The sequence below is a fragment of the Tinamus guttatus genome, unplaced genomic scaffold (assembly GCF_059628265.1).
Source record: "Tinamus guttatus ecotype Peru unplaced genomic scaffold, ASM5962826v1 Tinamus_guttatus_pri_ptg000027l, whole genome shotgun sequence".
NCBI classification, from domain to species: Eukaryota; Metazoa; Chordata; class Aves; order Tinamiformes; family Tinamidae; genus Tinamus; species Tinamus guttatus.
The window spans coordinates 2,825,301-2,839,894 of NW_028288561.1; the positions used below are offsets into that span (position 1 = coordinate 2,825,301).

General features: G+C 40.7%; 1 protein-coding gene across 1 annotated transcript in view; it reads right to left on the bottom strand.

Annotated features, from left to right (window-relative positions):
• Nucleotides 1–13,759, bottom strand: part of BCAS4 (breast carcinoma amplified sequence 4) — a 30,006-nt gene extending 16,247 nt beyond the window's left edge. Inside the window, 4 exon segments of the mRNA XM_088527700.1 lie at nt 5,416–5,484; nt 5,487–5,558; nt 7,734–7,830; nt 13,622–13,759. Coding sequence (XP_088383826.1) covers nt 5,416–5,484; nt 5,487–5,558; nt 7,734–7,830; nt 13,622–13,759 — 376 coding nt within the window.
• Between the last annotated feature and the right edge of the window lie 835 nt (nt 13,760–14,594).

The following is a 14,594-nucleotide window of genomic DNA, read 5'->3' on the forward strand; positions in this document are numbered from 1 at the left end:
ACCGACTCAGCCTCTTTTCAACTAGATCCGGGTATTTAGGTACATGTCAGATTTGTAAAATTTGTACTAAGATTAACAACGTGCACTCATATGCAGCACTTGAAAATTCATGAAAATTAAGTCTTAAATATGAACATAGCATGTCCCTGGTTTTGAAACTCTCTGCTCCATTTTCTCTTCTCTCATCCTCCCCATCTGGCATGCTTTAGAAAATAATTTAATAAATATTTATTTTCTTCCTAGGCTGTCAGAAAAATCTCATAGCATTTTGGAAACACCAGATATCATCCTGTGAAGTAAAACTGTACGCAAGGGAGGAGCGTGACGTGTATAAGATCGCACATTGTCAGAGGCAAAGGCAGTAACAGCAATCCCAACACATGCTTCTTGGGAGCCTTTAAGCAATAAAGTCAGTAATACATGGCAACTAGTGAAGCTGAAACATACATCAAGTTATATTGGAAAGATGATCTGCAAAAATTAAAGCATGAGGTCTCAGTATGGGACAAATTATTTATTCCAATGCTTTATTATTCCTTTTCTAAGTTTGTTTATAAACAGCCAGCTGTCTTATGCATTTAAGCAAAACCTTAACAACTTCTCTCAGGAAAAAAAAAAAAAAATACTATCAATGGAAACTGCAACTAGAAGTCTAAGCCCACTGCCACACCATAAGAATTTTAAAGTATGGTTCTTTTTTCTAGACATTTAGTCACTATAACTCTGCAGTAACTTTTGCTTACCACTGAGCTCTGATGAACTTCTAAAGTAACACAGAGAATGCCATTAATTTCACATTTGTCCTTAATAAAGATCAGATTTTTTCCTTCTGCGCACATGACGAGGATTGGTGAATGCTATGGCTCTTTTCCATTTCTGTATTTTCTCAGCACCATCTCTAGTCCATCAAATGCTAACTCCAGTTTTGACTCCAGCGGCCCAGTAACTAATGGAATCACAGCAGAGAATATTCGCAGTATCACCAGTTTCTGCTATTCAGGAAGCACGTTGCTTGTTTAAAAATAAAAACCTCCTAAAAACATAACAAAGGTGAACTTTTTCTTCATACCTTTGATATAAGATTCTTTGGAGGTTAAAAATTTAGAAATCTTTCCTTGCAATTATGCAAGGGTTAAAATATACTCTAAAAATAAATATTTGCCAAGATGCTCAGCTAATGGCTGAGGTTTTGTGAAATATATAAAGACCAAAATGATATATAAAGACCAAAATGCTAAAAATACTAAATACCACGAGATGCATGACAAAATAGGAGGAATTGGTGACACTCAGTTTTGTTCCATTGGAAACAGCAGTGCTGATTTTCTTCTTTTCTAAACTCCACATGCTCAAGTTTTCTAAATTAGATTTCCTGTCCTTTCTCTGGGTCTGTTGAACCCTGTTCACTCAGAGCACAGATGACATCTTTGGATAAAAGATTTGAAATGTATGAAAAAAAGAACAGTTTCTCCCATACAAAGCCCAAGCTTTAGAAAAGAAAAGCTTTTCTTCCACAGAGCTCCAAACTTCACAGGAGAAAGTGTTTCCTCTGTTCTGTTCCCTCAGGGGGTGTTATATTCTGTAACCTGTCACACTTATAGAGTCATATATGTTTGTACTTTATATTTAGCATAAGGTCATTTACAATTGTCTGCAAGATGCGTCCTGTAAGTTATGGAATGTAGAACTATTGAGAATCTCAGAAGAAAAAAAGAGAGGAAAAGAAGAGGCTTAAGTGTCCAGTTCAAAGATGATGGAAATTTCAAAGCATTCTTAGCATATTTTTTAGAAAATGAATAAAATACTTTCCAAACTATATGTGTAAAACAAAACGTTTAGAATACAGACCCCGTCCCCTGCAACCTTCCCCCACACACATCCACGGACACAAAGTAAAATAGCCTTAACTTGGACAGCTACGTGAGCATGAAGCACCCTGAGAATACACACAGCTCCGACTGAAATAACAAGCAGTACAACAGGACACTGTAAAAGGCTCCTATACTCCTGGCTTGGAGCACACAAACTGTTTTAGTGATTCTGAAAATTCAGTCCATTTTCAGTACTTCTCACATGCGTTGCAACAGATCGTTTTGCTGGTGGTTAGGAAAGAAAAAAATAAAGAAGTCATTTCTGTATTTGCCCACCAAGAGAAAAGGTTATAATGGGATTTTTTACAGAAAATCAAGAGAATAGGAGCTTCTGCACAAATGCCCATCTTGTAGCTGCAAATCACACACACTTCCAGAAAGCAAACACTATTTCAAATTATGATACAGAAGTTCCAGATTCTGTTTCCAATCCTTCCACACGTTTCCTGCTTAACTTTTTGAAATTCTTTAATTCCATATGCTTAGTACCTTGTCCATATGGCGTGAACCTGCACTGTTGCAGAAACACTTTTAAGAGTTTCAAATGTTACGATGGGATCTCTATGTTCTTATGTGCTAACAATAACAGGCATGAAGTAAGAAGTTATCTCAAATTTCCAAATTTCTTGTCTGGCAAAACCTTAATTTCTTTTCAGACCACCTCTGAATATTCCCAAGACAGGATAAGAATTCAGAGTGAATTCTGATTACTCATGTTTCTTCCACAGATTTGACACCTTTCTCAGAGTTTCTCTGTGTCAGAAGTCTGTAGGAAACAGCTTGTTGAATACTCCAAAAACACAGCCAAAAAGCATAAGCATTACAAGATTTTGTTGTGCCTTGAAATACAATGGCAAAACAATGAGAATTAAGTTTTCTTTGCATTTAAATGAATTAAAAGGATAAAAATTGTAGGTGAAATACATGCATGGAGAGTGTCTGCTCAGAGGGGAACTCTCAGACTTTCATAGGCAGTCTGACAGCCCAGAAGGCTACAGAGCAAAGATGCACAAGTCGCATTCTGTCGCTTCAGAACAAGTTAAATCACCTTACAACATCCTGCCCAGAAAAATGGTCAGAATAGACTGCTTCTATTTTTCAAATAGAAAAAGATGACAAAGGGACATCTCTGCAATGTATGCTATTAAGGAAGAGACAGCTACAAAGAGATGGATTTGGAAACAATTCAGAACGGTGGATAGTTGGCAAGGATGCTAGCAGGTTTCCAGCAACAGTTAAACCAGAAGAAGAGTAGCTGTAGGAATTCAGACTCTATTTATGTCCTTAAATAATACAATCCTTTCCCGCATACTTCTGTTGGAAGGTAGCCATTCCTTACCAATGCATAGATAACAGTCATTAGGGACCAGAATTTACACTGAGAAGCAGAATAAAAGCTCTACAGTATCAGCTTCACTGTATCTATTAGAGGTCCACACAACCCAAGAATCCCTCTTTAATAGTGACCAGGTAAAAGGAATGAGAGAAGGGAAAACTTGGAAGGGCAAACATACAAAAGGTTTTCCCCAGCCTCCGAGTATTTGTAGTTGAAGGGCTGAAATAATTTCAATATCCCCTGCTGATTTTCCTTCCATGAATTTATCTAATTGCTTTAAGAATCTTTATCACCTTGTGGACATGAATTCCATGGGTTATTAGTGTAATAAAGTACCTCCCTCCCCATGTTGTGAACCTGAAACGTCACTGGATAACCTTGTACTTGAATTGGGGAGTTCTTGAATGGGATAGAATGAATAATCAGTCTCTAATCACCTGCTCCACATACAGAACGATTTTACAATTCCATCCTGCTCTATCTTCTTTATCTGTTCAAAAATTCTTGCGAGGAAACTACTCCTTATCCACGTCATCCTTGTTATACCTCTCACCATGTTTCTAGTTGCACTGTATTTTGGGGATAGGATGGGAGTGAGAGAACAAGATCATTCCAGATACACTGTAAAGTTGCACTATTCCTTATTTATTTATATCTTTTATTGACTAATATTATAATACCAAGGTGACTGCAAGCATCGACACACAATTAGGTAGTTACTTTGATTTTTTCTTGCAGTTGCAAGTAAAAAAACCTAAAATAAAGCACTAGACTGCAGTTGAGCCCAACTCGAGCTGGCTTCTTGAGCAGATTGCCAGGCCTTCTCAACATTCTTCTTAGCATCTAGTTACACAACATTATTTGTACAGGCAGACCAACCCTGCAGAACTTCCAGCTGTTTAAAACTTCGCTGTATTTTCCAGACTGGGTATCTACTGCAGGCTCAATGTGCTTGGAAAGTTTTAGGGAACAAAAAATCAGCCAATTCAGATAATGAAGTTAAGGAAAAGTATGTGTTGTTTAGCTCTTTTGAAAAGCTCCAGTGCCTTCAAAAGCTCCAGCAGAGATTTTAAATTGGCAGTAAACTGCTGTCGTATCAAGGACATCTTCTGCCAGTCCTAGGAAAATATTACCAAATTTGGCCAAGTTATAACTCTTCAGTTATGCCTTTCTAAAGATTTGCTGGAGTTTGACAGCTAAATTATCCAAAGGCCAAATTAGTATGCACTATCTCCTCTCAGCACCTCCGTAAAACAGGCCACATTTTCATTATCCCAAGACTTAAGGTTTGTCCTGGACTCTGCAGAAACCAAACAGGACTTTTCCTCAAGCTGAAGCTGCCAGAGGTTGCTATGGCATCAGATGAGAATCAGAAGTGGTTCAGCTGTCCCTACATAGTAATCGATACCTGTGTATTATTGTCCATCCAATACTATGCATACTGGTATGGAAGCACCTTGCAGGAAAAGGAGGAGGAAAACCACGGCTGGAATACAGAAGAGGCACAAGAGAGCAGGAAAGGAGCTGCAACTAGAACAAGGAGCTCGATAAAGTTATGCTAAGACTGAAAACAGTAAGTATCAGATCAGAGCGGAATGAAAAGGATGAGCTCACAAATGCTAATTGGAAATTGGGACAAAGAGCTGGAGGAAATGCCAGATTCAGAGAAAGACCTGGAAGCTTAGAAAAGGATAACAGTAGAAAGATAAATGGCGAGACTTGGAAGAGAACAGGGACAGAAGGGACAAAGAGAGCATAAGCTTCCTCCAAGGCCCACATCAAATCTCATTATTGCTGACTCACAACATTCTTCTCCCAGCAAGTATCACTAAAACTCATTGACAAAGAGAGTGTGCCTCATCCCCCTCTAGTGCTCATCCATGGACTACCCTATACAAATAATGGAATTTCAAAATAAGTTGACATAAAAGCAAGATTAAATAGGAGGAGCAATCTATGCTTCTGTCTCTCACTGAAAGATGATGTATAACAAGTGTCCTATTTGCATATAAATACAGAGAAAATCCTCTCATTCAGCAGCAAAATGTAGAGATCTTTAGAAATTACTATTGAGAAACTATTCAATACCTACGCAACATTTCTGAAAATGTCAAATGATTTCATTGAAAGACAACTTGTCAGGCCTCAATGATACAAAAACAACATTTAGTATAATTTCCTATGTGCTATCATCGACTTTCAAAATACTCACGTTTTTGGAAGATGAAATAGATGTATGTTGAAACAATTTGCAGACAATACTGAGAAATGTGCCAGAGTCTTCTCTGCTTCAAGAACTTGCCCATCTAGGGAGGAAATATGGTGTGCAACCATCTCGGCAAACGCTTGGGGAGAGAAGTGAAAGTTATCAGCATCTGCACTGGGTCTTAATGTTGTCCTAGTCATAGATAAGAAGTCAAAGCATCTTAGATGATTTCAGAACATACTGTTACTAATCTGAAGACCCAAAGGGCTTATGTATTTACAAGTAGACTACAGATGTTTGCGGCCATGAGAAGAACAATGACCTAAGGGGATTTTTCCTCCTTTTCTAAGGGCACAGTCTGGCTCCCTCATAGGCACACAGAGCAAGCAAGCACTTACAAACCAGCTAGAAGTTGGGCAACAGCTCAACAGTGACGAGATCCTCAGAACTGCTATGGGCACAGCTAATACTAGAGGCAAAGTGGTTAAAGTAGTAGCAGGAGAAGAGAAAAAAAGAAGAAAAGATTTTGACATCATTTTGACTTAAAAAAAAAAAAAAAAAAAGACTTATTGACCCAAAACATGCACGTATTCAGTTCCAGTAGAAATTTGAGCCAGAAGGCAAAGTCATTTACAAATTATACAGTATTTCTTTGCTGAAATACAGAATGATATGTGGAGAGGTTCAAAATCCTACATTAATCATTAAGCTTTACTTTTTCTTCTTCCTCCCTGAGAAGCTGAGCACTGCTCATTTTAGGGATGAGGTCAGTGAGGCAGAACAGGCAAATTAATTGCCCCAAATATATCAGCAGCTGCATCAAAATTAAAACCCAGCAGATTTTCTTCGTATTTAACCATTATAGTCCCTCCTTTTTCTACTCTGGGGAGCCCAAGTTAATTTCTTCCTTGAAAATCCCCACGGATGCTAAGCTTTAAATTTAAAAGTTGTAATTAAAGCATTAACTACTGCTCAAAATGCCAATTTAATCTTACGCTTTCAGATTACTGTCATTACAGTGGGTAATGTTAGGCAGAAAACTGCCTTCTAATCAATTCATGGCATTAGCTTCCTCTGATAAGCAAAGAAAGCATCTCCACAAAATGCTGCTGGACCTTCCAACAGCAACCTGTAGCCTAGTGCAAAGACTGGTGATAATGTTCCAAATCGCTGTGTTCCTGTGGCTGTATCAGCTGAATTGGTTGAGAGGTCAAGAAGGGTTGAAATGGTAACAGAAACTGCCACAGTTCAAAAGGCAAATTTGAGGCATCTTTGGATTGTTTTATATTTACCCTATCAAATAAAACCAGGGAACGGCTTCTGTAAAGTGATGGTCCACATGGAGAGGACCCTCTCAGTTTTGAAGGGAATGTTCTCAAGCTAAAGAAAACCTTTTCATACATGGCAGTCTGTAAATGAAGCAAAAACAAGGACCTCTTCAGAGTATAATAGCAATGGCAAGTTTGACATTCATTCAAATTAAAAGTTGAAGATGCAATAGCTAAATATTAAGCATTAGTTGAAAAGAAATTCTCTAATAAGCAAAAACACAAAATATAAAAAGTAAATTGCACTTAAAGAAAACTTTCTGAAAGCTACATCAATTACCCTGTCCCTCCCAGAATAATAAACCTCACCAGAGGATGCTATGTTGTACAGGAGCTTGAAGCCTGAAAACCGCCTATCTGGAATTAATGGCAGAAACAGTTAGCTTCTTTCACTTCTGAATCAAAAGTGATTTAAAGTATTACACAATTTATCTTGCCATGTTTTAATTATGTTTTTCACAGAGGCAAACTTGCCCTCAGTTGATACTAATCTTAATATACTTAATAAATATGGTGAGGGCATCATCCTAGTGAGTCACATTGGCTTTCCTCATTCAGGATGCAGCCAACACCAAAACAAAAAAGCAGAAGAGGGACTCTACTACTCTGCAAGACTATTATCACCAGCTTGATATGGATATCAGGCCCATGCAAGACTTGAGTTTTTAAACTTACTAATGTTTTTACAAATATTTTTTCCAGTTTCAAAATATAACAGCTTTCTTAACACTATTAACATCAAAAACACAAGGAATGCCTTTAATCTAGCACTAGGAATTGCAGAATCTACAGCAATAAATTATTCAATAAGGTTGCAAAACCATAAGCAGTTACCTGTGCTAAACAATAGCTAAACATTACATTGATTTAAAAACAAACAAAATCTAAGATAATAGAGAGCTGTGAACATCTGAGTATTCCATATAAATACTTGGACAGTTAAGGTGTAATAAAAAAGAAGAATATAAATCCTGTAATATATTTGACAAATCTCTCATCTATCAACTTCGGAGTAGATGTCATTTCTGTCACCTTGTCTTTAATTAGTGGAACGGCCTCGTCCAGGATCTGGGATATATAACTTCTAATCTGCATAAAAAAGAAAACAGCATCTCACATGAAGATGAGTCTTGATGGTAAGTACTTACCTTTTCTTTCACATGAACATTTCAAAGCACTAGGGCCCAGAAAAGGTATCACAGAGGCTTTTTAAGTGCGCTGTAAAGCAGAGACTCGGAAATTTACTTTCTCAATCCATGAGACAACAAGACAACCAACAGTAGTTGGCAGGACCCCCATATCAAAACGTAACCAGCCCCCTGTTTCTTCTTTCCAAATGTAGCCATGGCACTTCAGTCACTTCCATACTGCTCAAGAGACTTTCCATCTTCTGTAATGAAGCACTATATACAACATCTACAGCAGAGCAATATCCCTTTGCTCTCCACGTGAGAGCTTGAACCTTATCTGAAACCTTTTGATGTGTTCTGCTAGCAACTAAACTAGCCCTGCACTGTGCACGAAAAAAAAATGAAAAAAAATGGAAAAATATGGAGAAAAAAAAGAGAGACACCCTTAAAAAAAAAAAAAAAAAAAAAAAAGGCAGCTAAGAACCGGTAATCAGCATCATTGCTTCTGGCATCATCTTCCTTCCCAAACTATTAACACTGGAAACAGCAGCAGAACAGAAGCTGTGGAAAGATCAGAGAAGGAAAGAAACACAAGAAATAACCACCACACAACTGCTGAAAACCTGCTTCAAAACAAAGCAGTGGTGCTCTGCTTCACAGATCAGCCTCAAGGAGCCTTAAACTCAGGCTCCTCAAGTTCAGAAGAAGAGCGTCCCGTAGGAAAGAAAATGTGGCATTTCTATCAAGAGAAGCCAGTTTTTTCCTCAGTTAGAATGCAGTACAGCAACACTTACTTTACTTATGGACAACACCTGCTCTGCCGTACAGTTTTAATAGACTTAAGGAAGAGAGGAACTCCAGTCCTCTCCTCTATTACCCTCTGTAGAAGATGTTTTATCCCAAGGACTGAGCTACAGGGTGTTCTTCCCTCAGCTTCGTGGGAAAGAGCCAGGATCTTGTGGCTAGAGCAGTGTGAATCTGCAGCTGGGCTCACACTGCAGCGCGTCTTCTGGGCACTCCAAGGTGTAATTCAGAATCCCCAGTCAAGCACAAATGCCTGCTATAAAGCCATTTCATCCAAGGACCATGCTTTACGAGCCCTAATACACACTTGGAAGTTTACTGACAGATGACTTAGTTAACTATGTAAGTAAGACTTATGTAAGACTTACTATGACTTAATTATTGGGGAGGATTGTTTTCTCTCTTCTTTTTAAAGAAGCTGTGTTTTTATAAGCCCACTATGAATAAAGTATTATACATATAAAGTGACACATAGATTGTATGATATTTTTATTACCAGAACAAGTACATATGGGTCAAGTGCTTTTACTCTGCTGTGACTGTTCCTTCGTGGGAGATCATACATATCTATTCTCCTTCCATGTTACTGGCCTCGACACTAGAACCACAGGTATCACCCCCAGCAGTGACACAAGTGCACACGCAGACACACACTGTAGTCTTTACAGTGTGCACTTTATATGCGATGGAAAATGAGTGCAGATGTTTGGGCAGGATCCCTGCAAATGAAGTCGGACTTACATTTCCTAATGTTAAATAAAATATAAAATAAATACAGAATAAAAGAGTCAAAGCAGATAAATTCCAGGCTTGTTCTGCTCAATTCTTTTGGCTCAGCAGTAGCCAAAATTCCTTCTGTCATAAAAGATACATAAAAAGCCAACTGCTGATCTGATGCTCTGATCAGCAATGTCAATTAAAACTCCACCCTGAAATTTCTGAGGGGAACAAAGTTGTTGCCCAACGTTGGTCTCCAAAAGGAGTAGAGAAAAGCCACTCTTGCAGCTAAATACTAGACAACTACTGTAAATATAAGCACAGTTTGGGACATAGCCAGAATAAGGGAGATGTTGTACAGACCTACTATAAAAACCATGAACACAACAAGGTCAAAGCAGACATGGAACAAATTTGAACCCTCCTTCTTCAGCAGTAAAAGCAAACAACCACTACGAGACACGGGAGAGCAGATTTTCCAGCAAGCAGCCTGTGATGAAAGGAAATGATATGCAAATATGATTCAAGAAGAGCCATTCTGCAGCAGCCTGCAGAACCACAGCGACAGAGGAGCTCAAGGGGAGTGAGCACATGACAAAGGGAAATGATTCTCCCAGCACAGCAACCCCTTACGAGCCAGAGGAGGCAGGACTGCTCTGAAGCTCCATCTTCTAAAGCCAGATTTATTTCCCCTTGTGCAATTCCTTTTACATGATCTTGCTGCAGATTTAGCTGAGTGCTCAAGTGCAAACGCGAGAGCACAGCAGTCTGTGGAAAAGGCTTCCACTTAGTGGGTTTTGAGGAGGGAAGGTTTGAGCTTTGTCTTCTGACAATTCAAGAGAGCAGAACTAAGGAGGAAGCAAACCAAGAGCAGAAAGGTCAGTTAGAAGAGAGCAAAAAAAAAAAAAAAAAAAAGTACAGATGATGAATTAACACAAAGCATATTGCAGGTAGGACTGTAAACCCAATCCCTGCCCACACTACAGCTGTTATCAGCTGAAACAAGCACAGATTTTGTTACCTTTTATTTTGTAAAATACATATATATATGTGTGTGTGTATATATGTATATATATATTTAGGCAAGAAAAAAGTCACAAGTCAAAGATACGATGCAAAAAATCTAGTTGTTAGGACTTGTTTGATCTCTCTGTACTCTTTTTTGGTCACCAATTCCGTATGTTAACACAAAGTAATATAAAAGAGTCACCAGTAAAACTAACCACTCAAAACTGAAGAGCTCAGTGGTGAGAAGAGGGAAAACTGAGGTCAGTGTGTTCCTGGGGAGTTGGCAAACCCTTGCCACTGCAAACCAAACAACCAACCTCTTTCTCTCTCTTCCTCAGTGATGAAACCAGGTTTCACATCTAGAGCCTTGTGGAGGATGTTCCCAAAACTGTACGTCCTTGGGACAAAAATAAACAGCGAAACCATATTAAAGCAAAATTTACAAACACATCGTTTCTCTGGCACTTGTTCTGCGTGAAAGTTCAATGGTTTGAGAACCACCAACTTGTGGTTTATAAACCAGTAGCCATGCTGAACACACATTTAACACAGAAGTTTCAAGCGTGCAGTTCTCTGTATACCCACAAATGCTCTTCATATATTATAAGTGAAAGAAATTGGAGTAGTGTATTTTTACCTGCAACTAAACCAGGTGTGCACCTCTGAAGAGCTATCACCTTCAATCATAGTTTTAGATGTACAAGACGCACAAAGGACTGTACCCAAATATGACCCACAAAAACAATACAAGAACAGAATGAACAAGCGTCTGATTATTGTGAAATTCTTTGCCTTTGTTCAAATCTGGTTCAAATCGTAACTTAGTTAAAATTGTAATTTGATAATTACACTTGATTGGCTCCAAAGTCACTTGAAAGTTGTTAATTCACTGTGCTCAAGTCGGCACCCTAAGAAAGACATCCCACAAAGTCCCCAGCTGACACTATAACCCTCCAGCACAGCCTGTTCTTTGCGAGTGCTCCCTCATGACAAACAGGAGGCACACGCTGATGTATTTACACCGTCACACTATCTGACCCACTGTACAACAGCAGGCGATGTTCCATAGTCAAGTTCAATTTATGTCATCGGACACTGGAAGCAGCGATTTGTCTTCCCAGCACTGAAGATCCAGGTTTGTCACCACTGCAGTATCCAAAGTGATGCGCTGACAGTACTCACAAGTGAAAAGCAGCAGCACATTTAAAGGAGAAAAGCCAAATCCCTTCCAAGGACTATCTTATGGAATACCTGACTGGAATAAGCATGATTCCCCTTGCCTCTCATTGGCATGGGCAAAAGAGCAGACTATTGCTACGCACAGAAACTGGAATCAATTCAAACACTACTTCGTATTTACCAGATTCCCAGATACCACTTGATGTGCAGCTGAAAGGAACCTCACAGCATAGGTAACAGAAAGGCAAAGAATCAAACACGCTGACTGCAGTTCTTTGATATTCCCAGATAAGGTCAGTAATCTGCATATTGGCTAATTATTCACAGCCCGCAGGTTGTGGAAAAATGTTTTCACGGGCAGAGCAAAGAATGTATTGAAACTAGATTAGTGCTTTTTGTAGAAAAGGCTGGCAAGAGAAGTCGTCTCACACAAGGTTTTAAAGCTCTCTGGATCATCTGAGCAAGCTAACAATATTCCATATGTTAGAGCCAACAATGTAAAGCGCCTGTCTGACTGATGGGCAGAAAATACAAATCCTCAGCCAAGACTCCCAAACAGAAGAACTGAGTGAATGAACTTAATAGTAGAGCAGACAGAACACAGTCAGCAGAGAACAGCAACTGATTCAAACCACTTGCTCTGGGCACGGTGATGTCATACCTCCAAAGCAACCCTCATCTTGCCAAAAAGAACTCAAAGGACTTCTCAGCCCAAGAAATCAACCTCTTGTATTCTACACTTTGCACAAACTAAATGTGCCATAGTAGAGAATCTAAAACTGACAGATATAAGCCAAGATGTATCAAAAAACAGACTGTGTGTTCTGAGGTTTGTATGCTCCTTTACAGCTATTTTTGTCAAAAGCTGAATGGAAAAGAAATGCTTAAACAGCCACTAATGCTGAACCATCCTTTCAAGATGGGTATGTCTTTTTTTAGGTCCCTGTAAACCATGTGAGACTTTCACGAGCCAAGCTTTTGTTTCTTTCCATTCTCTGTCACTTCTTCTGGAAGTAATGATGCTTCCTTTTCGTAAACAAGAAATGCAAAAAACAAACCAGAAAGCTCCGACCTAAGTTAGAACAAATAACTTGCTATAAGGCTGACTTGCCTAGAACAAGGATGCACTCACTTCTCTCGAGCAGGATTCACATTTAAAATGTAAGTTCTGTCCCATAACCAAGCAGTTATAGTCATTAGTTAGCTGATGATATTTTGCATAAACTAGATCAAATGTATTAAAATGAGTTTTCAAAACATTATTGCAAACCACACCAGACTGCTCTGTAGCCACCTATGCCTTACGAGGTCCATCCTCATAAGGACAGCATTTCTCCAAACCACACAGGGACAAGAAGTGGAACGATGCTCAAGAGACACCTTCTGTGAACAGAAGACAATATGCAGAAAAGCCAGCACAGTGGTACCTTTCATTTGCAGTGTAAAGCTTGTAAAAATAATGTGGGATAATTACTTTTCAGATGCCTAATGAAATTAGGCAGCCAATTTTGCTTATGTCTCATTTTTGCGTGTCCCCCTCTGTGTAATTCCCAAGAATCATCCCACAAAATAGCTCTTATGCTGTAAGTCACTGCGAAGATGCTGGCTGGTCACTTCTTGCTATCAGTAAATTCAGTACTTCTGCAGTACTGTAGCAACAGCTGCAGTTATGAGTGACACATACGTTATACAAGATGCTTCTAAAGAGAAAAGAAAAATAACAGCCAAAAGACGAGACGGTCTGCTCATCAGAGAGCAGAGGAAAAGGTCCCTATAAGCAAACTGGGTCCATGCTACATAAGCTCTTCCTAACTGCATGATGAAATGCCCAGGAAGATTTAAATTGCAGTAATTTTAATGTAATTTTACTTTTTCCTGTTGGGGTAGGCAGAGTTGACTGCAAAAGCGCCACACATTCGTGTTACACACACACAACCCCCGGCGCCTGCTGTCGGCGCACGCTCACACCTCACGGCCGGGACAGCCATACAGGCGCCTCACGGGTGGGCAGCAGCAGCCAGGCGTGCCAGCCCCGCTCTCACGGTTCGCTTGTGCTCCCTGCTCCGCCATTCCGCTGGATCAACGTCTCGCTGCCAACTGGGATCGCAGGCCCTCGGGAGCAGCTGGGCCTCGGCTCCTAGGCACGAGGGCGTCGCGTTGGCGGGAACGCACGACGCCATTTCAGTGAGCGGGACGCGGCCTCACGGCGGGCGGGCAGGCGCGCCCCGGGGCTGGGGCGGCACGGCGGCGGCACGCGCCGCGGCGGGCGGGCCGAGCCGAGGCGGACGGACGGAGCGGCCGCGCGCGCCCCGCGGCGGCCATGGCGGCGGTTCCCGCGGGCGGCGGCCGGGCCGCTCCGCCGCGCGCCCCGTAGCGCCACCTGGCGGGCGCGCACGTGCGCAGCGCTGCCGCCGCCCGCGCCGACAAGATGGCCGCCCGCCCGCCCTCCCGCGGCGGCCCCGCGCCATGGCGGCCCCGCGCCCAGCGGGCCCCGCCAGCCGCCGCCCCGGCAGCTCGCCCATGGCTCCTTCCAGTCCCTTCACCTGGAGCGGGGAACAGGAGCACAAGCGGAGCAGTTCGGTTCCAACGGTGCCGCGCTCGGGTCTCGGCCGCGGCCATGGCAGACCGTGTTGTTTGGGACAAAACCCGGGAATGAACAGAAATACCAGCAAGGTCGCTGTAGGAAGGAGTAAATAGGAAAGTTTATTGTAACATTTGCATTTGGGCATAGATAACAAAGAATTTATAAACCCAACTATAAGTTACAGCTCACACTGAAAGGAATGTTTAAAAAATAAATCATCAACAAATACCTAGAAGAACTTTGACTGGAGATGGTCACTATGACACGCAAGTCATCTTTTACTTTATAAACCTTACTCTAGGTAAACAGAAGAAACATTCTATGCAAAGCCTGAATCAAATTTTCCAGCAGAAAGAAAATGTTCGCCTATCTTAGACACCTATTTGCAGCCAACTTCTATAGCAGAAAGATGGAAGGGAACAATTTCAGGT